Source organism: Festucalex cinctus, chromosome 5 (assembly GCF_051991245.1).
Source record: "Festucalex cinctus isolate MCC-2025b chromosome 5, RoL_Fcin_1.0, whole genome shotgun sequence".
In the NCBI taxonomy this organism is placed as follows: domain Eukaryota; kingdom Metazoa; phylum Chordata; class Actinopteri; order Syngnathiformes; family Syngnathidae; genus Festucalex; species Festucalex cinctus.
In genome coordinates, this window is record NC_135415.1 from 30,172,859 (window position 1) to 30,199,602 (window position 26,744).

At 39.6% G+C, this 26,744-nt stretch overlaps 1 protein-coding gene and 1 long non-coding RNA gene across 4 annotated transcripts in view; both read right to left on the reverse strand.

Annotated features, from left to right (window-relative positions):
- Positions 1–19,891, reverse strand: part of LOC144018773 (leucine-rich repeat transmembrane neuronal protein 4) — a 61,730-nt gene extending 41,839 nt beyond the window's left edge. For 2 of the 3 annotated variants that reach the window (XM_077521312.1, XM_077521313.1), the window contains exons 1-2: positions 19,340–19,891; positions 17,028–18,556 (exon numbers count right to left, since the gene is read on the reverse strand). In XM_077521312.1, the coding sequence (XP_077377438.1) occupies positions 17,028–18,556; positions 19,340–19,391 (1,581 nt within the window). In that variant the 5' untranslated portion in view covers positions 19,392–19,891. Of the gene's footprint in view, positions 1–16,973; positions 18,557–19,339 lie in introns of all 3 variants that reach the window. The other variant, XM_077521314.1, reaches the window with a different exon arrangement.
- LOC144018775 (uncharacterized) lies at positions 7,570–10,018 on the reverse strand. Its single transcript, XR_013283513.1, has 3 exons — positions 8,843–10,018; positions 7,896–8,139; positions 7,570–7,795 (listed from the first exon to the last, which is right to left on the reverse strand). It is a non-coding gene; the product is annotated as an uncharacterized LOC144018775 (long non-coding RNA).
- Positions 19,892–26,744: the final 6,853 nt, after the last annotated feature.

A 26,744-nucleotide genomic window follows, 5' to 3' on the forward strand; every position in this document is an offset into this window, starting at 1 on the left:
ATAAATGGAAATAAATCCGTTTTTATTTTCACTTTTCGTCATTTATTTATTTAGACATTTATTTAGTTAGTCATTTATTTATTGAGTCATTTATTTATTTATTTTGTCATTATTTATCTATTTATTTAGTCATTTATTTATTTATTTCGTCATTAAATGAAAATGAATATAAAAAAATAATTCCAAAATTATATCTACAAAATAAATATAAATGGAAATAAATCCGTTTTTATTTTCACTTTTCGTCATTTATTTATTTATTTATTTATTTCGTCATTTATTTATTTAGTCATTTTTTTCGCCATTTATTTATTTATTTATTTTTAATTTTGGCAGTTTTGGTCCGTACAGCCAAGTGGAAATGTCATTGAAATGAGGGGGCGGTCCTAAGCGTGTCTTGGGTTGGACTCCACTGTTGCAAACTGCCTGTGATTGGTCGAGTGAACAGCTCGGCCAACCAGGAAGTGTGGCCGGCTTGCAATGGAGCGTTTCCAGCCATGGACGACGATCGTGTCCACCGTCACCTCAACTTGTGACTTGAGTTGTTAAGACAACAAGTGAGAGCAGACAGTGGACAAGTCTTTCCTTTTTTTTTTTTTTTTTTTTTTTTTAAAGTGTAAAATAACGAACTTAAAGGCTCACTTGCCTTACGCTGGCCAGACATTCCTCTTGCACTGGATTCGGTTTCTTTTGATCTAATAAACAAACCAGAAGCTTTCGCTATGTAAATCTGATGTGCTTTGATTTTGAAATTGTAGATGATTGTTGTGTTTCCTGCAGATAAAAGAGGAGATCAGCAAACATCGTTGTTGTTTTGTGGGCAAATTACAAACTCAAACCTCTTGATGTTTAATTTGAGGGATGCCCCCCCCACACACACACAATCATCCAGCTGATTATTGAAATCCTTTTTTTTTTTTTTTTTTTTTTTCCCACTGCCTGGAGTGTCAGATTTTCATTATCAGAAAATTGGTGTCAGCTTGACTCACCGGTGCCTTCGCAACGCGGCCTTGAAAACTTTTGCACCGACGCAAGAAAGACGGACTCGCGTGATTTGTTTCGAACCGACAGCTTCATTTGATCTTGGCTTTAAGTGAAGGACTTGGTAATCGTCTAATATCGAGTTAATGATGTTGTCAATCAGCGCTGACCTCAATTTCAAACAGAGCTTTGGAGGTTAACAAAGCAATGACTTTCATTCCTTTTTTTTTTTTCCTTCCTCGGCGATCCACCTGCGACAATCGACAATCGGCCGCTGGAGTGAGTAACGATCGGTCGGAGACGCCCGACGTCGTCACGTCGCGCGAGCGGTCTCAACAAGCACATCTAACCCGGAGCAAAAAAAAAAAAAAAAAAAGCTCGGAGTAACTTGATTGCATATTTTACGACTGGTGACGGATGTAATCGTGTTTATCACCGTCTTATTAGTTCCGACGTCATTCTAAGAATACGAGTTGAGCGCATGAGCTCCGTGAGAAAAGTTTGCGGTTATCAGAGAGTCCCGCGTTCATTTTAACGACTCACTGTACTTTTTGACTGTAGATTGCAGACTCGCACTTTGCGTCAACCATATTCCACCTCCTCAGAAAAAGCAGACGTCACATCGCACCTCCAAAACAAACGTCTGACATTAGTCTGATTCATACGCGTCTCAAGAGCGACTTTGTTTTGGAGGGCGGAGCTCAGTTCACACGCTGCACCGCAAATTGAAGCTATCGAACCTCCACTTAATTAAACACTCATAAAGTCTTATTGAATTATTTACTATGCAAGAGCAGAATTTCTAAGATTATTAATCTTGTTTGAAGATTATTTGTCTTTTATTTCTTACTTAGATTGTAAATCCTAAAAATTTGTTAATTTTCAAACATAATAAGCTAAAACGCTCTAAGAGTCTATGTTCACTAAAAATAAATAAATAAATAAATAAATAAAAATTAAAATCAGATATCGAACCGAGACTTAAACACTTACTGCATATCAAGCCATAAAGTCTTATTGATCTTGTTATGAGAATTATTTACTATACAAGAGCAGAATTTCTAAGATTATTAATCTTGTTTTAAGATTATTTGTCTCATTTCTCACTTAGTTTGTGAATCTCAAAATTGGTTAATTTTTATGCACAATAAGAAAAAACAATTTTATAGTAATTTCCTGGTCATACTTATAAGCTCATTAACCCTCTTTCCAGTTAACATGCTAACAGCTCCGTGGTCTAGTGGTTGAGCGTCTGCCCTCCGACACGGAGGTTGTGGGTTCGATCCCAGGCTGAGTCAAACCAAATGCAATTAAAAATGTTTACGTGTTTATGGCTTATTTTAAGATTTAATTGCTTGTTTGGTTACTTAGAATAAGTGCATAGTTTATTTTAAGATTTAATTTCCTTGATTTGTTTCTTAGAATAAGTGTTTTAAGCTCATTTTAAGATTAATATAGCTACACATTTTTCTTATTTCAAGAAATGTCAGGAAGTAAAATTATCTGACTGCACTTGTTTACAATAAGAACAAATGTATTTGATCTCATATCAAGCATGTCATGTACAGTATGCGAGGTTGTGACGTCTGAGTGCTGCTAATGACTCCCTCTGCAAGTTGTTTTTTTTTTTAAATCCGCCTCATTAATCTGACCCGTGCATGTAAATATGTATTGAAGATATTTATTTTGAGAAGAGAGAATGTTTTTTTTTTTGAGACAATAAAGTGTCGAATGAGTTGATTTTGAACATGGGAGTAAACGGTAAACAAAACAGGCCAAATGTGGCTTTCGTAACGTTGGACCTGCTGCAAAATCTGAGTTGTAAGCTTCAGTCGTTCTCATGCAAATTTATTCAAATCTGCACTGAAGAAAGACAACACGTTTTCCTGCTTTTATATGTTTCTTTCCTTGAGGAACAAAACAAAACATCTTGCACCTGTCCGCTTCAACATTTTTTTTTTTTTTTATATATGACCACATGACAAGGAACACATGATGGGAACAAAATTATTACGCAATGTCAACCATGCAAGTGAAAGATAAACATTGAACTGTTACTTGAACCTAAGTTTTGTTTTTGTCTTTTGAAAAGTATTTTTCTGTCGTTCGTAAGATCCTGTTTGCATGATCGAGAGTTGAAGTCGAGCCAAACCCTCAAAGTTCAACTTTTCCGTGACCTTTTCCATTTTGTATATTGCATGTCATGAGTCAGGTCACGGGTGAGCTGGAGCCTATCCCAGCTGACTTTTGAGAGAGAGAGGCGCGGAACACCCTTGGGACGACGTCCATGTTGTTCTAATTTAACTGAATCCATATAACGCAATGCGAATATTTAGTAGAGCTGTCAAACGATGACATTTTTTAATCAGATTAATCACATCTTAGAATTTTGATTAATCACTGATTTAAAAAGGCTTTTTTCCCCCCCAACATATTTGGCCCGCTAAATTTGAAGCGCACCTGTTATGTGTTAATTTTTTCGAGGACATCTTCAAAAATTGATATCCACTGCACACGCTCATCCTGCTTTTTCTAATCAATTAATTATTTGCATCATTTAAAATGGGGAAAAAAATGACCTACAGCATATGTAAACATTTATTAAATTCTTGACTTCAATGCGTGTCGTCGTGTTTTATTGCTCAAACTTGAACAGCTTACCTTTAACGTAACCATCCTAAAAAGGATCATCTGCCGTCAAAATTAATAGTGTGATTAATCTGTGGTAATACAATGATTAATGCAATCATTTTTTTGTGATTAATTAAGTAGTTAACACTTTAATTTTGACAGCACTAATATTTACCGAATCTAATAACATCCAATATTATAAGACCATGTGAATAAACATTAAAGCTCAGACTCAAACCCAAAGTACGTGTTCATTATTTGTTTACAATTTGAATGGGTTACTAATTGCACTTTTAGCCCAAAAATGTATCCTCGTCTAAGAAAACGGAAAAATCCAATTTGATCATAATGGTGAATGGAGTGCACTTACATAACTCGTTATCCACACCAGGGGTGGTGAAACTCTGTCCTTGAGGGGCCAGAGTCCTGCAGATTTTGGAGGTTTCTCTCTTCCAGCACAAACAAGCTGATTGCAATCAACAGGATTGCTTATCAGGCCCATGCAGAGCTTGCTGATGAGCTTGATCATATATCAGCTGTGCTGGAGAAGGGAAAACATCCAAAACCTGCAGGACTTGCGGCCCTCTGATCTACACCATATGTTGTCCAAAGTGTTTTCCCAAGACTCATATTCACTTTTTTCACCAACACACGACAACAACGCAGCCGCGTCGACCTCCGTTTTCAGTTGAAAATACAGTAGTTGATTTTAACCTCCCGGATCCTTCGCCGTACGCTGGCCAGAAGCACAAGCAAGAGTTCTTTTGGACCCGTTGGAAATGATTCCGCTTGTGTTGTTGTACCGGCTGCCAGCGAGCAACTAAGCTAACCTACAGTATATTTTCCTGTTTTGTCTCCCTTGCTAGGTTCAAGAGTGAACAAACAAAGTGGTTTATACACTTTCTAGCTGGGCTTTATTAACTCTTTTACTGCCACACGTTATCAAAACAAAACAAAACAAAAATATGACAAAGGCTTTGATCATTTACATTAACCTTGAAAACGTTCTGTTTCATCAAATTTCATACACATTGAGACCATTGAAAAGAGATACAATGTTGCCATCTATATATAGTGAGTGTTTTTGATTCCACAACTCATTGACCAGGCGGCACGTGCTGCACTTAGACGGTGAAATGCGCACTGATAAAAAAAAAAAAAAAGTCGACATAATTTAACGTTTATGGCGGCATACATTTAATAAAATTGAATAAAACGTTATGTTTCTTCAGGCATTTGACGGTTCCTTTCTTTTCAAAGTAATGCTTGTTGATTAATCGATTTGATCACTTAATATGAGTTTATTGATCTGGGTGATTTTTGTTGTTGAAAAGAATAGATTTCGTTTTTTTGTCTAGTAAAAAAAAAATAAAAAAAATGTGTCCTTGCTGCAAAGAGAGAGGAGCTTGTTTACAAAAAGCAAAGTCAGTCCAACGCCTCGAGCGACAATTTCCCAAAAAAAACTCCCGAGGTTAATTCCTGCCGAGACGCAGATAAGTGAGCGGATTCATTTTTGACGTGGTTTTGGGTATGACAAGAAAGGATTAGTGGGAGGCAATCAGGTGAATTGACAACGAGATGATGATTTATATGTTGGAAACTTTTGACCTGAGGTATCGGCTTCCATTATTTCTGTGGATTGTCGATGCGTTTAAATGCTGCAGGTAAAAACTGTTTCCAAGCTTGTTTGGTATCAAGAGAGGTCAAACAAATCCTATGAGGGCAAAAAAAAAAAAAAAAAAAAGTCTATTATTTGCTTTTTCTGAAAATTGTTAAAAAAATCCGAAATCATTTCTTTCCTGGAGAAAAAAAAAAAAGTCAGACATTTTATTTCAAGGACGCATCGCCGAGCCCTCGTTGAAGGCCAAATGAGATTTTTCAAACAAGCAAAATCAACGACAATTTTGCGATGTCTGCCTTCTGTGCGTTTTTACAAGCTGCCGTCTTGGCGAGTCAAAGCAGAATATTGTGAAGGCTGATTTTTGTTTCTCATTCCTGACATGTTAAATCAGGGGTGTCCAAACTACGGCCCGGGGGCCATTTGCGGCCCGCCGTCCATTTTTTAGTGGCCCGCGACAAATACTAAAAATGGCATTTGACTCAGTTCAAATCAAATAAACAAAACAAAAATGTTTGGAGATGGTCAAAGTAAGAAAGGAAGGCGTCGAAAAACACAGGTGCTATTAAAGCCCCAGTGTGTAGCTCACGACCGCCATCTATCGGTCAAACAAGATAATGCAATGATTTTAAGCACACGAACTACGGCGTCTCAGAGAGACCCTACTTCAACAGCCTACCACCAATTTCACCGGAACAGAACGCAAACAACTTCTGGTATCCCTCGAGTGATGACGTAAGTGAATTGCATTTGTTAGACACACTGTACAGACCCCTAATATTTGTGATTTAGTCATTTAATTTCAGAATTAATATTTTTGTCGGCATTGTTAGGAAATACTGTACGTCAGCTAATGATAATGGCTATCTATGTTCATATTTGTTAGTGCAACTAAACTATGCAACAGAGAACACACAGTTATGTTATATGTTTTATAGACATGTGGACCATCTCAAAGAGGGCGAGGGAGACGAGGAAGAGAACGCGGAAGTGAACGCGGTGTCTCGTAACGTACAATTATGTCATCATGGAAAAATAATTCCATTCGAGCATGCATGTGAATGGCTCAAAACATACCTTTGCTTGGAATATGTGGTATTTAGATTACATCGTTTGCTGATATGTTTAGTATATCGTACAAAAATAATGGTGTTAACTGAACTACACAGATGCAACTCAGACTCGTAAACCCCCCCGTGTCTTGTTGCTACTAACCACTCAGAAAAGTGCTGCTTACAAAAACATTTGAAACCCTTTACTCAAGATATCGATTTGTCACCATGTTGAACAATTTTACCTAATAAATATCACTAAGCAACTTAATTAGTTTTGATTGAAGATACAACAGCTTCCTTGTACTTCGATGTGCAGGAATTTACATGGCTTTCACAAATAGTCTTGCTCATATAATAATGTACTTCATTGGCTCAGTGACTTTCAGTTCATTGTTTGGCACCTCATCTGACATACAATTGTTACCTTCTTGCAGAGACTCGTACAGGAAATGACCATGGAGGAACATGAAGATATCCAAGTCCAGCTGATAGACTGACACCAAGAAAAACTTTTTGACACATTGCTGACACATCAGCACCACCATGATTTCCTGTACCTGGATCCCAGACTGCAGCACCTTGGTGACTTGTGGCAAATAAGTGACACTTTCCCAGATCCTCGAGGACAATACAAAGGTTTTTTACCTGGCATATAATTAGTCCATGTCTGACACTTGCTGTAGTTTGTATAACTTGTATATTGTTGTTGTGTGTTAATTTGTACATTTTGAATAACTAAAAAATACTATTTCCTTTGGCGTCAACATGCAGTGTTCATTCGACACCTAACCTAACACTATTTTACATGACTAGAAATGTAAAACATCAAAAGCCTGGAGAATTATTATAAATGCTTGCAATGACAAGGAATTCTTCATTGGCCAATGAATGTAAGGTACAGTACATGAAAATGAATAAATAAAATAAAGTAAAATAAAAGTCTACATGAAATGAACATATTAACTAAAAAAAAAAAAAATGCTGTTATAATATAATGAGCGACATGAATTGCAGTTGATCCAGAAATTTACCAATACGCTGTGCATTTCAAAATATGGAAAATAGACATACAGGTTTGGGCCAAAGGTAGTGTTACAGAGCAGGTATGTGTTGTACACAGCTAAAATATCTGATTAACTCAATACCATGATGTTTGTTTTTTTTTTGTGTGTGTGTGCTGACATTGTCCCCCATTAACATTGCAACATTCCTCAAACTCTCCCGAACACATAGTATGATCTGTAACACTACTTTTCGCCTACTCTATGATGTTATTGGGGCAAAATCAAGGAAGGCTTGTCTATTGATTGTGTGAACAGACTGCAGTAAAAATGAAGTCACTTCAATGTTTGCTGGTTTTATTAAGTTTGACATGCTCCTTGACTGCACAAGTACATGTTATGGAGTGAGGGCATGTTCCCACCAACGATGATATCATATTCTTCAAAGGCTTGCTGAGGAAAGTGAGGGAGGAGTCACTCCATGGCTTCAGACACCTGGTCAGCAGGTCCTGTGTAAAACAAGTGGTGCTTGTACATGTGACCATTCCGTATTGCTTCACACAAAAAGTTCATGTAGTGTGCAATGCCGTCCATATGTAAATGACATACCAAGACGCCGGCTGACTTCAGTTTGTTGCAGCTCAGATATGGTAGGTGGAGATACTGGTGGTACAACACCGAAGCCTTCTGGGGTCCTCCATTCAAGTGTCCTCATTCGGGGCATTCCAATATGGCTGCTGACTCTCCCCTTGATATTTTTTTTTCTTGCAGGTCGGTGATGTATTTAAACGGTGCATGAATGCTTGTATACATCAGAATATGGTTCTGGAACCCCTCAAGTTTGGCTGTTGATCTAGTGTGACACAAACAAAAACACAATTATAAAATAAAATAAAATAATTGATGATACTACTATATGTCACCAACTTTCCAACAAAGCCCCCAAAATAGAGGTAAGATCTTTAGTTTTTGGGCCCAAAACATTGTATTAGCTAGATAAAAGTAACTTGACTGCATACTGCATAGAATATGCAAAGGCTGCTTGCTTGTCGAGTTTCCGTGGAAAACGGGGCAGCCTGTAAATTCTTGTGCACCCAATTACACAATGGACCAGTACACACTTGAGTGAGAGAGTTCAGACTCTAGCAGTGCTTACGGTACAGCCAGCATTTAAGTCCAGAAAGTTATTCCCTGCCGAAAATTAATTTCGAGAACACTATTTTCACCAACCACAACGAAAATAATTTTCAACTCCTCCACTAATACAGTATGCTTTAGATTCTCCATTGAAGTTATGGGCAAATATACCTCCGAAATCACAGTTACATTACATTACACAATAACTTGCGCATTTACTCTAAATATAACGTGCCAGCGGGAATCTTTTTTTTTTTTCGAAGCAAGTAGCTACATAACGAAATCGTTCGAGTGGTGCGGAGTTGCTAATCAACAGCTACAGTGATCGTAAAACAAAGGTACGAACATCGTATTAATTAGTACAGTGTATACTTTTTCTCTCGCTCTCAAAACGTAAACACAAATGTACTCTTACTTACCGGTCAAGTAGAAAGCAGTCGAAGGCACCGGCACGTCCCAAACCTAGTCTGTTCCGCATTTCTCTCCATCTGGCAAATGCGGCTACAATATAAACTCTTGTTTTGTCGCGCTGAAATAAAATAAATTCCCAAAGTAAGTGTGATGCTTGATAATGCTCTCTTCGGGGACCGGAAACTCTTCTTCTTCGTGGAAATGCGGTCGCCATACAAACCGGAAGTGCGTTCCAAAAACGCGTTAAGAAATGGAGCGCTGAAATTTGTGTTTGACGGCACCCGTAGCAGAAAGATGGCGGCGAAACATGGCGGACACTAGAAGCCGCGGCTCGGACATGTAAGATAATTTGCGATTTCTAGACTAACCGTTATATTTAAAAAAAGTACGTTTATGCGATACAACATATCTTTTTACATACTACTAACACAAACAAATGGTTTTTTTTTCCGAATGATTTATTGTTTCACCACTAGATGCCACTGTATAATACTGAGTGTACCTTTAAAGGTTATTTTAGTGAACTAAAACTAACGAAAAAACTCAAATTCAAAAAACAATTTCGTTAATGAAATAAAATAAAAACGAAGATGCTGTTCAAAAAAGAAAACTAACTGAAACTACATTTTATGTTTACACAACTAACTAAAATAAAACTAACTAGAATTATATCAAAAATGTCCTTCGTTTTTGTCTTTGGTAATTAATTTAATATGTGAGCCTTTGGGGTTTTAGTAGATTTATTTTGATATAAACCAGAATAACGACGTCATGCCCATGGTGTGTTTTAAATATTGCGGAATACACATAGTAATACACATTAAAAAAAAAATAATAATACTGAAACTAACTAAACTAAAACTAAGCATTTATTAAGGAATTAAAACTAATAAAAAAAATTTTTTTAAAACTAACAGAACCACCCTGAAAACTAATTAAAACTAAACAAATTAAAAAAAACAAAATTCAAAACAATAAAAACTAAAATGAAAAATTCCAAAACTATAATAACCATATTGGAATATTACAAATAAATTGGTTTATATACTGTAGCATTTTTCTAAATGTGCAAAAACACAAATAAATGATTTGTACAATTTTTAGGACTAAACACAATTTCTCTTCATGACATTATGTGGCCCTTGCGTCCTTCTGATTTTCTGTCTGTGGCCCTCAAATGAAAACGTTTAGACTGTTTTAAGTCATCGCCAGCTTTGCATCTCGTGCCCAAACAAATAACAAACACAAACTTGGCCAATGTCATGTGTCAGACAAACACAACTTGCATCCACAGGAGACATTCAAGTTGTATCGACCCACAAGAAGTATGCAGGTTACCACGGTTACGCCCAAGTTTTGCGGAGGGCCGATGACATATGCAAGCTTTGGGGCAAGGATGAACTCAAAGCATTGGAACGATATTAGCGCTTGTTCCCTGCTCATTACGAGGTCACATAAAAATAAAAAAAATCACACACTCGCTCGCACGCGCGCGCGCGCACACACACATAAAGTCACGCTTGAGATGTCTGCAAAATTGCAATGTCAAATAGCAAATCTCATTTGCATGGGCTGACAAAGTGCCAGGATGGAATGAATGACTGCTAAATGGCCACGTTTGACAAACGGAACGATCCCCAAACACGCACTTGGAAGGCTTTCATGGAGGACGACAAAACGTTGGCGGGACAGAAACATTAGTCGAGTCGCATTCTGCTTTGGTGGATGCTGTTATTATATGACGTACGATTTCACTTTTAGAACCTGATGGAGTCCCAAAGAGTTCAAAACTTGACAAACAACGGAAAGCCTGTCGAGGCTTGCGCTGACGTCTCGTTTTTTGTTTTTGTTGTCACTGCACACGGTCGTGTGTTGGAAAATATCTTTTATGCAAAGTCAAGACAGCCTTCACATCCATCAGTTTGGTATGCAAGGGGTCATCAATTAATTAAAAAAAATAATTAAAAATAAAATAAAAAAAATTCACTTTAGTTGTTCTTATGCAGATCAGATAAATCATGATGTCAATTATGCATTATCGTGTCACCAACTGTCAAAATTTGGTAAATTAAAGAATATCCTAACTATATTTATTGTTCATTTTTGTACTGAACTTGCAACACTATTAAAAAAAAAAAAAAAAAAGTACATTAATGTTTAATAGTTTGTGTTTGAACAAGTCATCTCAAAGTGGCCGATTATCGCAACTAAAGGAAGCAAAACATGAAAGGCTGATGATGATTTGTCGCATTCTTTTGTTGCTCTAAACAAGCTGATTTAAAGGCGCAGTCTGCTGGATTGACTCGGGAAAATGTGCTTTTTAAATACAGGATGTACACACTTAAACGTTTTCTCAGTCTACACATCTGTGTTTATGTTAATCTTTGGTGGCGATTTTGTCCTTTTAAGGCTTTTTTTTTTTTTGAGAGCAGCTCATTCTCACTGCCAGTCATTTTAGAAAATTTTTAAATTGTCAATACTCACGTGATATTACATTCAATAATTATATATATAAACCGAATCTACCAAATGACAGAATAGACTCCCGACTTTTTTGCCCCGTCGCGTTCTTTTATAATTGACAGTAGAAAAATGTCGGTTTGCCAAAATACAGCCATTTCGCCCATGGACTCTGAAACTGTTTATTTCCTATAAAATTGGGCAATGATGTCATCTACCGGTGGTTGGGCATCAGTAAAGTTGTTTCCAAGTTTGATATTTACAGTGGAGCATAATCAGATTCGCCCCCATTTAGCACCGCTCTAAAAAAATTCAATTGACAAGTATACTTGTCAAAGGCAGTGAATGAGTTAAAATTGCATGAAAGTAATGACAATTTTCCATTCTAATTTCTGGTTCCTGATCGTAAAACGGTCACAAGAGGGAAGCTGCTACTTGAAATTAACTTGTGGTACGAGTGGTCGCCCATCGCTCATTTTGAGTCAACATACTTTTTCGTACTTTTGCATATTTACTTGGACGACGACTTGTTACTTGGACTTGAGTTCTCGTATTGGAAACAAGCAGTAGGCTACTCTTGCTTGAATACAATTTGTGGCTGCTCTCCCCACGTCTGACAATGACCAGAAAAGCTGGCACAATCCACAGTCTTGTCCGCTCACGTGAATTATTTCTTGTTGAGCGAGCGCGCGATATGCTCGCTTTGTCAATACTCGCCATTTTCTTCCCAAATCGACAAACACGTCGCTGGCTGAGGCAAAGGCATTTATTTTTCTCTCCTAATATTTTCCGTGCTACCTTTTGGCAGCGGTTGATCTGTGGGCGGACGTCAACTCGACTGCGGCAAGACTGTCCGCACTTCAAAGCGTTGATCGGATTCACATTGTTCAAGTCGAGCTTTCAGCCTGCTGGTTGAAATCCATAGCAACACTTTCATGAGATTGCTGGTCTGGCCATGGCGAAAAATAAAAAATAAAAATGGAACAGGCTTCAATTTCAAGATGTATTTTGCCTATTCAAACTTTAGCTATGCATTTGCTTTGTGGAGAAAAAAAAACAAAAAGCAAATCGGAGGATTCCGTCTGACTGTGACTCGGCTGCAGCACCCGTCACACTTTCATCCATCTCGACACTCTTTGCGTGTCGTTCGGTTCTTGTGAAACTTTGTGGCCTGGATCGTGCGTGACGGCCCTTCAGTGGACTTTGCATGCTGTCATACGACTGATGCAAGTCACAAGAGCCAATAAACGGGCTCCTCAACGGGATCAGAAGGTTTTGATAAAACAGCGGCGGTGTCCAAACTACGGCCCCGGGGGCCGTTTGCGGCCCGCCGTCCACTTTTTAGTGGCCCGCGACGTATGCTAAAAATGGCGTTTGACTCGGTTCAAATCAAATAAAAACAAAAATGTTTGGAGATGGTCAAAGTAAGAAGGGAAGGCGTCGAAAAACACAGGTTCTATTAAAGGTTATTTTAGTGAACTAAAACTAACGAAATATCTCAAAAAACAATTTCGTTAACAAAATAAAATAAAAACGAAGATGCTTTTTAAAAAAAGAAAACTAACTGAAACTACATTTTATGTTTACAAAACTAACACATAAAACAAACAAAATAAAAAATATTGCGCACAAGTAATACACATTAAAAAAAAAACTAATACTGAAACTAACTAAACTAAAACTAAGCATTTATTAAAGAACTAAAACTAATTAAAAAAAACTAACAGAACCACCCTGAAAACTAATTAAAACTAAATAAATTTAAAAAAATAAAACTTAAATCAAAATAAAAACTCAAATGAAAAATTCCAAAACTATAATAATAACCCTACTGCCATATTACAAATAAATTGGTTTATATACTGTCGCATTTTTCTAAATATGCAAAAGCACAAATAAATTTGTACAATTTTCATTACTAAACACAATTTCTCTTCATAACATGATGCGGCCTTCGGATTTTCTGTTATGTGGCCCTCAAATGAAAAAGTCTGCACACCCCTGTGATCGAATAATGCAACATTCACGCTCAACATGCAATTCCAGCACGAAACTGAAAATGTTAAAGAGTCGCTTCCTCTTCTGTGTTGTTGCTGCATTTCCAATAGTTGGTGCCAAACGTGACGCTGGGAGAAACCAAAAAAAAAAAAAATCCCATTCCGTCTTTAACAGCTTGGGTTGCTCCCTTGAGCTGGAGAGGGCAAAGAATAACAAAGCTGAGGGAAGTCGCGGCTCCTTACCTCTGATGGCCTATTAGTTATTCTAGTGAGCAGGAGCCCCATTAGGTCGGTCTGCCATTTAATGCTCCCATGCCGCAGTCGCACATGAAAGCTGCAAGATTGAAAAGCTGCCGTTTTACCCCCAAGCTTGTCTTTGCGTTTGAGAAATGCTTTGCCGCCGATATCTGACAAGGAGCCGATTTCGCTTCTTGTGCACCTAACGTCGCATGTGTCATATTAGTGGAAGCCGCCGTGTCTGTGGAAAAACTTGTCCGGATTTACTCTGCATGTCTTGCGATTTCATTTACGTGTGCTGTCATGTGACCCGTGTCCGATATCAGTTTACTAGGGGTGTTAAAAATAAAAAAAATAAAAAAATAGATTTGGCAATATATCGCGATATTACATCTCCCAATTCTTGAATCGATTCAATAGGCGGCCAAATCCATTTTTAAACATCCATTTTTGATGGAAAAATATTCACCAAAACGTCTGAAATAAATGAAATAATGTGACATTAATGGAACATTAAGCCTTAATATTTTATTTCAATGCTGTTCAAACATGAAACAGATTAGAACATGTATATAACCTGTGTAGGTTTCAGATAAATAAATAATTAGTGCTGTCAAAGTTAGTGTTAAGTTGTTAACTAGTTAATTAATCACCAAAAATTAGCGCATTAATCATTTTTTACCACAGATTAATCACACTATTCATTTTGACTACAGATGATCCTTTTTAGCCGACAGTGGATGGTTACATTAAAGGTCGCTGTTGGAGTTTGAGCAATAAACATAACGACATGCATTAAAGTAAAGCATTTCATAAATGTTTACATAAGCCATAGGTCATTTTTTTCCCCCCATTTTAAATTATGTAAATAATTAATTAATTAGAAAATGCAGGATGAGCGTGTGCAGTGGATGTAAATTTTTGAAGACGTCCTCATAACATTAAATGTCAACAAAATTAACACATAACAGGTGCGCTTCAAATTTAGCCGGCAAAATATATTTTGAAAAAAAAAGCCTTTTTAAGTCAGTGATTAATCGTGATTAATTAAAATTCTAAGATGTGATTCATCTGATTAAAAATAATAATCGTTTGACAGCTCTATAAATAATACATTTTCATTCAGATCTTACACTGTACAAGCGTATTGATTAGTATTTTCTAAATTTGAATTTCAAAAAAAAAAATAGCAACAATCGACTTATAAATTCGTATCGGGATTAATCGGTGTCGAATGGTGACCTATGAATCGTGATACGAATCGAATCGTCGGGTACTAGGCAATTCCCCCCCTAGTGTTTACATATAGTGAACACCTGTAACGAGTGCCCCCCCCCCCTGAAAAGGCAGATAATCCACCACATTAAAATGAAGAACCCATCAAGTCTAGTTTACCGTGTTTGTGAATTTGGTAGACTGCTTTCAACACTATTCTATTGCAAATCTGGCCATTTGGTGACAAAATGTATTCTAGACTCACTAAAACCAGGTCTAAATGGTGACAGGTGGTTTAGCAATAGTATCTCGGTCTTCGCCTTACACCACCACCAAAAGAATCGATAGATTTTGCCATTGTTTTCATTACTTAGTCACTTTTGTTTTTGTTTTGTTTTTAAGCCTGATTTGGATCTGAAATTATTCAGTTATTAGCGCCCCCCCAGCTAGCTTCAGCTAACTCAACACAAATTGGTACATGATGTTTACTGAATATACTGTTCAAGTGTTTGATGATGCTCGAGGAAGAGAAAAAACTTAAGTCCAGCCGACCCTCAGCCAAGATCCGAGTGACATCAATCATCTCTGGCACAGTCGCTCGAAATCACGCTCAACTCGATGATGATGAGCAGCAGGACAAAAGAAGACAGACGTGTACATGTAGAAAAAAAAAAAAAGGCTACACATGCAAGAAAAAAAAAAAAAAAAGCCTAATTAACCATGAACAAATTGATGTGTGCTTCCTGCCAAGACTTTCGGTCTCAATCTCTCGGTGCCAGACGGTGTTTTAAAGTCACTCACATAAAAGAGCCCGACTTTCGTATACACTCGACTCTGACGATGTCACGATAAGGGCAATATCGTGATATCGTGATATTAAAACTTCCACAATATCGTCGTCATGTTCACAATATTTTTAAAAAGAACACATCTGTTAAAAAAAAAAAAAAAGTCAGGTTGATTTCCATTTGTGCAGTTCTAGCACCCTCTAGTGGATAGTTTATTAGTGCAATTTAATTTTCATGAGGGATGTTTTGGCCTTCTATGTTTAACTCATTCACGCGCCGCCATTTTCACATTTCGCAATCCTGTTCGCTTTACTGGGTTTGGACTGATTTTGCAAGGCCCACAGAATATTGTGTTCAATTGAAATAAAAACATCAAACATTAAAGTCTCTTCTTTCATCAAGAAAAAAAGTATGTTTCTATCGGTTTCTGTTTTGCAGCAATTAGCATTAGAAGAGAGCTAAGTTCCATCAGTTTTCACAAATCTATTTAAAATTGTAAGTAATTTAGCTTTTTTTTCTACATGGCCCTTGGTTGATCTCCTTTGCTCTGCTGCCACCTGCTGGCCGTTTGTGTAATAACTACAATTTCTGCAACCGTTCTTTGCAGTTGAGAGGCTGCATTAAAGCCTTCTGAATGCTCTAGCATAAAAAACAAAACAAAAAAACGTATAAATACGTCTTTGGGACACTTAGACCATGGAAAAAAAACGTATTTATACGTTATTGGAAGCAAATGAGTTAAATATTGCCAATATCGCATCGTGATGTTTGGCTATCGTTACATCCCTACTCGACTCACTGAGTAAAAAGTTTTTGTTTGTTTATATGATATCATGTACGAGTTAATCCATCAAGCAAACAGGTTTTGCGATAGTACGCAAGAGGACATCTCGAGCCCAAAACGCGAACGCATCTTCATCCTCATTCAACCTTTGATGTGTTCCAGCCTGCACTGACTGAACTTGATTGAATCCCACCAATGACGAAACGTCATCAGTTCGTGTTTGCTTTCGGCACGACTGGAGAACGGAATTAGAATCCAAACTGGTGCCGCTTCGGACTTATTTACATACGCAAGACGACAGAAAACACGTATCGGGATTTCCACCATGTTTGCCACCAAGGCAGCAAACACAGCCGGACAGCAGAGGACCACCTGCACCGTGACTTGGCAGCCATTTGACAGCCTCTTTTATGTCAAGAATGAAAGATGAAGCTACTTTGTGTACAATTGACTTTTTTGAAGTGGAGCTGCCGCTCGGATTGCAAATAACGAGAATTGCGTTGTAAGCCGTGAAAGCGCACGACTCACAACAACAACTCGGAAGGACTTTTTAAACGCATTGCAAAGCAAATCACAGTGCACTGACCTTTGCTTCCTTATCCCAAAACAGACAACGGGCAGTTGGTGTTTCGTCTCCACAGATTGTTTGAAAATTTACCTCTCATGCCTTCGCAGCGGAAATGGATTTTCGGAGGGCAACTTTGGGTCATACCTCGCATTCCCTGGAGCCCGAGATGGCGTATGTGTAAGGTCCTGTCCCATTAACCAGCACATCCATTGTCTGGGAGTGCGACGGCTTGTAGTCCACGTAATACTCTTGCAGCGGCGGGTTGAAGGAGCGCTCGCTCTCCCGGGCCTTTTTCTGCCGCTTTTTCACCGCCGAGCGCTGCTGCAGCCGCTGGATGCTGCCGGGGTAGCGCTTCCACGAAACGTAGATGACGAGCAGGATTACGGCCACCGACAGGAGGAGGGCGGCGGAGGCGCCGATGATCTTGTGGAAGGAAACGTACTCCGAGTCGGGCGAGGGGACGGTCGGGGAGGCCTGGGGAGGGGTCGGAGCGGCGGTCCGGTTCTCGTCCACGCCGGGACGGGTGGGAAGCGGGAGCGGCTCCGTTTGAAAGGCGGACGTGAGCGGCGCCCTCGCCGAGGTGCCGGGGCTCGGCGTGACCGCGCAAATGTTGTACGTCTCCACCACGTCGCTGACTTTCTCTCCTTGCGCCTCTTTGGGGCCCGTGCAGATCATCGTCGTCTCCTTGTTGCCCTTGAAGGCCTTGAGCCAGTCCGCCAGGGGGCAAATGTTGGGGTTACAGTGCCACAGATTGCCGGCCAGGCTGATGGTGGTGAGCGAGATCCAAGTCCGGACGGTCTGCTGGGACACGTTGTTCAGTTTGTTGGAGTCCAAGTTGAGCGTCCGGAGGTTGGGCAGGCACTGGAACGTGCTCGGGTCCAAAGTCTGGAGCTCGTTGCCGGACAGGTCCAGCTTTTGCAGGGAGGTCCACATCCACGACAGGCCCCGGGTCAGCAGTCTGACGCGGTTCCACTGCAAATAGAGCGCCCGCAGGTTCGTCAGGCGGGGGAAATGGGCAAAGTTGATCTTGGAAAACTGGTTGTGCTCCAAGTGCAGCTCGATGAGCTTCAGGAGTCCGGCGAAGGCGTTTCGCGTCAGGCTCCTCAGCCGGTTGTAGCCCATGTCGAGGAATTCCAGGTTGCGGCAGTCGAGGAAAACGCGCATCGGGACCGTCTTTAAAGAATTGGACCTCAAGTGCAAACTGAGCAGCTTCCGCAGGCCCGCAAACTGATTCGGTTGCAGCGCCTGCAGCTTATTGTAGGAAAGGTCGAGATTTCGCAAGTTGGGAACGTCGTGGAACGTGTCGTTCTCCAGCAGGGTGATCTTGTTGGAGCTGAGGATCAGTTCTTTCAGTCTGCGCACGCCGTGGAACGCCCGAGCGTCCACGGCGCCGATGTAGTTGTGGTCGAGGTACAGCCAGACCAGCTGCGCCAGTCCGGCGAACTGGCGGGCCCGCAGGCCCATCAGGCTGTTGTAGCGCAGCGACAGGCCCTGCGTCGCCGCCGACACGTTGCTCGGCACGTCGCCGAAGGCGTTGGATTCGCAGTAGATTATTTTGCCGTCGCACCGGCAGCTCTGCGGGCAGGGACGCTCGCGCGGCGGGTTGGGAGCGGCCAGCAGCCAGCCGGGCGCCGCCGCTGCGAACACAAGCCATCTGCAAAGCGCAGGAAGTCCTGCGCACAACACAGAGAGGCTGATTAAGGATCAAAAAGTGAAAGGGCACATCAAATGGATAGTAGGGGTGTTAAAAAAAAAATCGATTCGGCAATATATCGCCGTACTACATCGCGCAATTCTCAAATCGATTCAATAGGCGGCTGAATCGATTTGTAAACTTCCATTTTTAATGGAAAAATACTCAACAAAACGTCTTACTTCGGATTAGGGTTCACAAGAATGTTATATGAACGGAACATTAAACCTTCATATTTTATTTGGATGCTGTTCAAACATGAAACAGATTAAGTTTCAGATAAATAAATACGACACTTTCATACAAATCTTACAGTTTACTGCTTAGTATTTTCTTAATTTTCTTTCATTTGAATGAAAACAATTGACTTGTAAATTCGTATCGGGATGAATCGGTATCGAATCGAATCGTCAGGTACTCGGCAATTCACACCCCTAATGGATAGTGAGAAATAAACATTCGTTTCATCCAGTTAAAGTGGCCATTTGTTAGCTAGCACCAGACGAATGTATTTGCATCCCGAGTCTTCTTCTCACTGCACATATTCGTATTTCCTCAAGCGAGAAAAATGATTGGTGATTAAAAAAAAAAAAAAACATCAGGTAATCTGTCAAATGGCTGATGAGGGACAAACGCCACAATCATCTTTTAGCAGCCTCGAGGGGGGCACAGATGACACCAAACAGGTTGAGGTGAAGTGAAAATAACGCGGAGGATTAAAAATGGCAAAAAATCAAAGCTTCATGTAACAAGTAGCACATACCCATACTTGCGCGGTGTCGACTCCTCCTCATGTTAACCGCTTTCTGTTGCATGCGTCCCGGCTCCACATGTTCCAACGAAGCCGGCCAAATAAGTGGAGCACAACGCTGCTTCTTCTTCTTCTTTTTTTTTTTTTTGCACTTTGGCGTCTGCACACGTTGTCAGAGACGCCAGCGGCTCCACAGCAAAGTGAGACTTTTGACTTTGCCACGTTACCGCAAAGGATGATTTGGACGACGATGCCCACTTGTGACGACCACCTTGCCGAGCCCTTGAAGCGAAAAAGCCCGAAGCCTCGTCGCCGGGGCTCGGGGGCGAAGCTGGTTCGCAAACATCCGGCGGCCAATTGTTGAATCCGGCTCAATTATCGGTGGCGAATTGATGCCCGAAACGAACGCGGCGGAACAACACAAGTGTGGTCCGAAGCAAGGCGAGTCGAACGGATCCGCATCGTCCGGCGTCAAGAGCCGCTGACCGTCAAGAAGGAATCAGTTGAGTAGCAACAGGAATTGTGTCGGCGGAGATCCCCGCGGAGCGAACTGCTGCATCGCTTTTCCGGCCCTCGAGTGCCCCCTGCTGGCCGCTGCTCATTTTCCCCACACATGGACGTCCTGATTGATTGATTGATTACTGTCGCTTGAGCTCTTGTTCGATGTCCTTGTTATCCAGCTCTATGTCCATGTACTAGTGTGATTTTTGTCCTCACTAGTGACACACTTCAGTCCACTACTAAAACGACTGTCTTGAATGTTTTTGCCACTTCCATGTGACATTTCTGCACACGGGTAAGGACAAACTTGTCGGACATAATAGTGGGACAACCCGTTACTAGTGTGGCAAAAGGTTACTAGTAGCATGGCTCACGAGGCTGTACTGGATTGTGAGCCGGCTAGTTGGCCCAAATACTGTTCATGGTGCCGCAAAGTAGTTCACTGGTCAGATTTAATGGCGTACAAGTAGGCCAAAAGTGGCATCAGGAATGGAAGTCAGACGCAGGAAAATGTCACAGAAATAAATCACAAAAGTATGAAATACAAACATTGGGTGGAAAAGCAGGCGGGCAAATATAGTGCTTCTCCTGGCTGGCTCACAAGTTTCTGGGTTTAAAAACATCCATCCATCATCTTCTTAGCCGCTTTTCCTCACAAGCGTTGCGGGGGTGCTGGAGCCTATCCCAGCTGGCTTCGAGCAGTAGGCGGGCGGTACACCCTTGAAGAGGTTACAAGCCAATCCAGTTATTAAAAAAAACAAAAAAAAATGTTACATTAATTGAAGCTTTTGAATATTCCGTAGCGTGAATGCGAGTGTGAATGGTCGTTGGCCTGCAATTGACTGACAACCAATCAAAGGTTGGACCCTGCGCCTCTTGGGCTCTCACCCAAATACAGTTGAGATAGGCTCCAGCAGTTCATGGATGGATGGAAGGAAGGAAGGAAGGAAGGAAGGAAGGAAGGAAGGAAGGATGGATGGATGGATGGATGGATGGATGGATGGATGGATGGATGGATGGACGGATGGATGGATGGACGGATGGACAGATAGATGGATGGACGGATGGATGGATGGATGGATGGATGGTTGAATGGATGGATGGATGGATGGATGGATGGACAGATAGATGGATGGACGGATGGATGGATGGATGGATGGATGGTTGAATGGATGGATGGATGGACGGATGGATGGATGGATGGATGGATGGATGGATGGATGGATGGATGGTTGAATGGATGGATGGCTGGATGGATGAATGGATGGATGGATGGATGGATGGATGGATGGATGGATGGTTGGATGGATGGATGGCTGGATGGTTGAATGGATGGATGGATGGACGGTTGAATGGATGGATGGATGGACGGATGGATGGATGGATGGATGGATGGATGGATGGATGGTTGAATGGATGGATGGCTGGATGGATGGATGGTTGAATGGATGGATGGATGGATGGATGGATGGATGGATGGATGGATGGATGGTTGGATGGATGGATGGATGGATGGGTGGATGGATGGTTGAATGGATGGATGGATGGACGGATGGATGGATGGATGGTTGAATGGCTGGATGGATGGATGGTTGAATGGATGGATGGATGGATGGATGGATGGATGGATGGTTGGATGGATGGATAGAAGGATGGATGGATGGATGGTGGGTGGATGGATGGATGGAAAATTGGATGGAAAATTGGATGGATGGACGGACGGACGGATGGACGGATGGTCTTCTGTTGGCGTATTGTCGCTTGTGCCAAGTCATCATTGTTATTTTGGCAAACAAATGACCAAAACAATCAGCAGGCTCCATCTTGAAATTAATCCATCACACTTGGCAACAACACAAATCATATTATAGACGCAAAGTATTTGACATATGACAAACAAAAGAGAAATCGGATTAAAATATGGGCCCCCATTTGCAGCAATAGCAAAAAAAAAAAATCCTTAAGGTTCATAGCTTTTTTTGTATTCTTCAGATACTGAAATTCCAATATTATAATTATGTTTATTTGGAAATCTTTTAGTGTCATTTTGATTCCAGTTTGTGTGTTTTTCCAGTGTGACTGAGTCTCGTTTTGTGTCGTTTTTGTCATTTCCTGTTTTGTCTGCCTATTCCAAAGTGAAGTGTGCATACAATGTAAAAAGAATCTTCTTGAAAACGAGATTGGGCAACTCGAGGAGTTTTCGCCAGCAAAATAGTCATTTAAATGTTTATATAATTAACATTAGCTACTTTAAAAAAATAATAATAATCTAAATGCACAATAATCATGACTGAGTGCCTTAAAGTGGGGAACGTGATGATGATTCTGAAGGACCCTTGACAGACAGAAAATTGAAAATATTATTTGTGAAAAAGATGTGCAGGGAGGGTTTTTTTTTTGTGTGTGTGATTCCCCCCCCCCCCCCCCCCCCCCCCCCCCCAGGACCCCAAAACCCTGAAGGTGTGCAAATACTTGTGCAACCTTTCCACTATAATCAAAACATTTATCATAATTAAATGGCTGGGCGAAATCACATCTGTCTTTTAGTAAAGCAGATAAATTTGTTTGTCACCATATAGAAGAGCGACTTCATCAAAGTGCCAACTTCTGCCTGGGAAAGGCAAAAAAAAAAAAAACTTTAGTCAAATCATGTCAAGCAAACATTCAATTTCACATTGACACTGTCGCTGAAAAAGCAAACGAACCACGACGTCGTTATGAATGTGTTGAAAGTTTTACACTGGAAAAAAAAAATGAAACATTGGAAGATGAACTTTAAAAAAAATGTTGAACATTTTATATTTGACCTTTTGACCTCAGGTAAATAGTTAAATGGAACATGAACTTTTTAACCTCATGTCATGTCTTCAATAAATAAATGTGTTTATTTGGCTGCATGCAGATCTGTCTCTTATTTTGAAATGTCCTGGGTTCAAATCCCAACTCCAGCCTTCCCATGTACGGTATAGTGTGCATGTTCTCTTTAACTCATTTGCTCCCAATAACGTGTAAATACGTTTTTTTTTAATGTTCTAAGTGTCCCAAAGACGTATTTATACGTTTTTTTCCTCTCTTTTTTTTTTTTTAATGCTAGAGCATACAGAAGGCTTTGATGCAGCCTCTATTTATTAGGATTTCTGTATTTGGATATTAACCAAGTGCCCTTGCTTTTTGTTTTGCGAACATCAGCCTGAAATACAAAAACAATAAGAAGTAGCAAAAAAACAAAACAAAGCAAAAAAAACTCCTCCCACCCACCCCCACACAGAGTATATTGTTACCTGCTGACAGTAAAATTGATCCTGCATAAACAAAGGTTGCCGTGAATACCTCATAACGGGGATTTGAGTCGGGGTCAAAGTCATCATCACTTCTAATGGCTCCTTCTGCCTCCATATTTAATGGCAAACATAATTGCCAGTAATAAGCATTCATGAACATTTATGCCCAAAGTGCCTATAATGGAAACAAAAAAAATTGAAGTGATGTAATGTAACATATCAGTGGCCGCCACTGATTTGATTTCCACTTCTGGATGAATTATTGAACTGCATGTGAAGGCTCAGTAACCTCACACGCAAACACGGGATGATGACACAATGAAGACTTTTTTTTTTTTTTCTTTCTTTTCAGTACTTTTCTGTCACTACAATTTCATCACGGCAGTACAACCGTATCGTTACAGCAAATTTTCTTGATGCTATTTATTTTGGTTGGTTTGACTGTTTGTTGACACAATATTAAAAACAATACAACCATGGCAGCAAAAATAAAATGAAAATAAATACAACACGTGAAGGAGAAGTTTATCAAGGACCTCACCGAAGAATAATAAACTAACATTTTAATAACAAAAATATTCTACCAATGCTATATATAGCGCAACATAACTAAATTAGTACTTTGGCAAAAATAATTATTACAATTAATTCATTATTAGAATTAAAATAATAGCAGTACACATATGAAATATATACAATCAGTCAAGCTTCTGCAGCACCAAATGTCTTTGACATTAAATCTTCTTTAAGTTTCATTTGACATTTCGATAGATACATTAATTGTGAATTTCATAATTCCATAATTGGGCCCCGCGGTATGTTTGTGAAAACCGACCTTGAGACGTGCAATTCAATCTTAAGTACAAATTGTTGACTTGTCTGGTTGAATAAATTTAACTTGAAAATTACAAATAAAAACATTTGAAAACTTTGAGCACAAGTCTGACCCCATGTATTTCAATTTGAAAACAAATATGCATATTTTAAGAATGTTTACATCAAAAATAGTCAATACATGAGCCATTTTTGTCCATTGTGATGTACACTTTGTAATCATATAACGCATACAATTCAAGTGTGTCAATCGCAAGCTTGCCTTCCTTGCTGCATATTGTCCCTTTTTTCTTTTTTTTTGTGAAATGACATATGGAAGCAAGCAGTCACCCACTGCGATAATCTCATGTTAGCATGCGCTCATCCCACCAAATTCCTTTCAATTCCTTCTTCTCGCTGCATCTGTTCTTATTGTGGAAGCAAATCTGCCGTGACCCACTTTCGCATCAGATGTTCTTTTTGCAGCACCGTGATGGGCAAATGTGGACATTAAGTGGACAAGGGCTGTCGCGTGAGGAGCCGGATTCGGACCGAAAACGGCGACAAGACGCGACGGATGATGGGAAACAATCTTGGCAAATAAATACAAAAAGAAACAACAAAGATCAGGGCTGTGGATTCAGATGGCCTTGAGGAAACTTGAACTTGAAAACTCAGAAAATTGAAAACACTCGATGGCTTCGAACCTTAATTGAGCAGGCTGGATGCAGAACTATGGAGGACAGCTTTCGTGGAAGGAAATTAAGCTAGCAAGCAAGAGTTGGGAGAGAAAATCGAAACTAAGAGACCTGGACTGACAAAAGTGTCACTGACAAACTCTCGTGAGGACAATTAATGCACAATTCTAGATGACATAATAAAGCTTATATGATAAAATAAGAATAAAGAGGCAAATTAAACACTTATGAGTGTATTGCACTCGTGTCAGTGTTAAAAAAATAAAATAAAAAGTTATTCTGATTGAAAAAATCTCATTATAAAAGTATGCAACCTCTGCAACAGAAAGTGTACATTTCTAATGTTTAAAACCTTGAGACCATGCAGGCAATGTGGCGAAAGTATAATTTCGTAGCCCGCTACCTGTTCTCGCTGAGCACTGAGTGAAGCAGGATTACTTCTGTTGATCGCGTGTATTTTTGTGAGGCTTCGCATTACCAAACATTCGCTGAAAATGCTGAAGCGCACGCCAAAAGGCGGGCACTTCCATCAATCATCGATTCCAGTCAATGACGATGCCCACCTCTGCTTGTTTTGTCATAAAGTATTGAGCATGGTCTTAGCTAGCTGGAGTTATTGAATGACACATTGTCAGAACGTCTAATTTTTTTCCATGTTCTCTGTTGTTACTTAGGCATGGATGTCTATAAACTGCCTTTGTGGCCCGCTGTTCGTTTTTAAGCCTGCGGCATACACCAAAAAAGTGATATTTGCGGCTAAAAATGTGTTTTAGCTAGTTAGCTTTTCTAAAAATGCAAATGAAACTGTTTTCACATAATCTAGTAACATTTCTCTTTAAATAACACGGTTTGGAATAAAGATGATTAAACATTTCCAAGCAAAAAATAAGTTTCCTCCACTTTTTTTTTTGCTCTGCCAAGGTCCAAATGGTGAAAATATCAGACGGATGATTCCCAAGTAACTGATTTTCAAATGGCAATCATATGACAGATTGCTCCAGTTTTGGTTCTGAATGGAGAGATGATGGGATTCAGCTGCTGTTCAATGCAGAGGATAATATTTGCAAGTGGCTTCCAGGGTCGAGACCACTGCAAAATCGGGTAAAATCTATTTTCCTTATACAAGTAGATGCTGTTCAGGTAGTGATTTAACTACAACACTGTAATATATAAACAATATGCAATTGCTTGAGTAAGCGTATTGCATTCACTTGAAAAAAAAAAAATCTGTTTTTCTGACTAATGTTTTGGGGAACTTTGTTTCATTGAGTATTTTTTTTTGTTTTGTTTTTCTGAATATTTTTTTTCTGTCATAAAAAAAAACAGAAAAAAATACTCCGAAAAACAGGGTGAAAAAACATTATTCCAAAAAACAGGGAAAAAAATTATTCCAAAAAACAGGAAGAAAAAATTACACAGAAAAACAGAAGTTGGTGCTCTGTTTTTTTGAATATTTTTTTTCTGTTATTTTTTAAATAATTTTTTCCCCTTGTTTTTCAGTGATTTTTGTTTTGTTTTTCTTAATATTCTTTTTTTATGACAGAAAAAAATATTCAGTAAAACAGAAAAAAAATATTCAGAAAAACAGAAAAAATATTACTCAAAAAAAAAAATAAAAAAATCTCCCCCAAAAAATTTGTCAGAAAAACAGGATTTTTTTTCTTTTTTTTCCAAGTGAATGCAATACGCTTCCGTACTTGAGTGACTCATTTTCAACGTGGTCCTCAAATCCTTTGATTTTTTTTGTTTGCCAACCAATGAAAGAAAATGAGCGTGTTTTCTGACTCTTATTTCAAATGTAAATTCTTATTTTTGGGTTTGGGCTTGCGTGACCCGAGCTTAATCCATCCTCGTTGCTCTCATCTTTGATGATTCCCCTTCGGGGCTCATCAGGGGAAAGTTCACCCTGTCAGAGATGAGCACTGCTGCCTCCTCTCAGTATGGGGGGGGAGACACGAGCTCCTATAGCACAACAAACAAAAGGTGTCGTGTCACCACATGCACTCACCTCACTTTGCAAATAACTCAGCCACCAAATTGCTTCCCATGAAACTTTAATGACTGTCTGTGACTGACTGAGCCCTGAATAATAGAGCAAGCAGAGGACCTGCTTTTTTTTTTTTT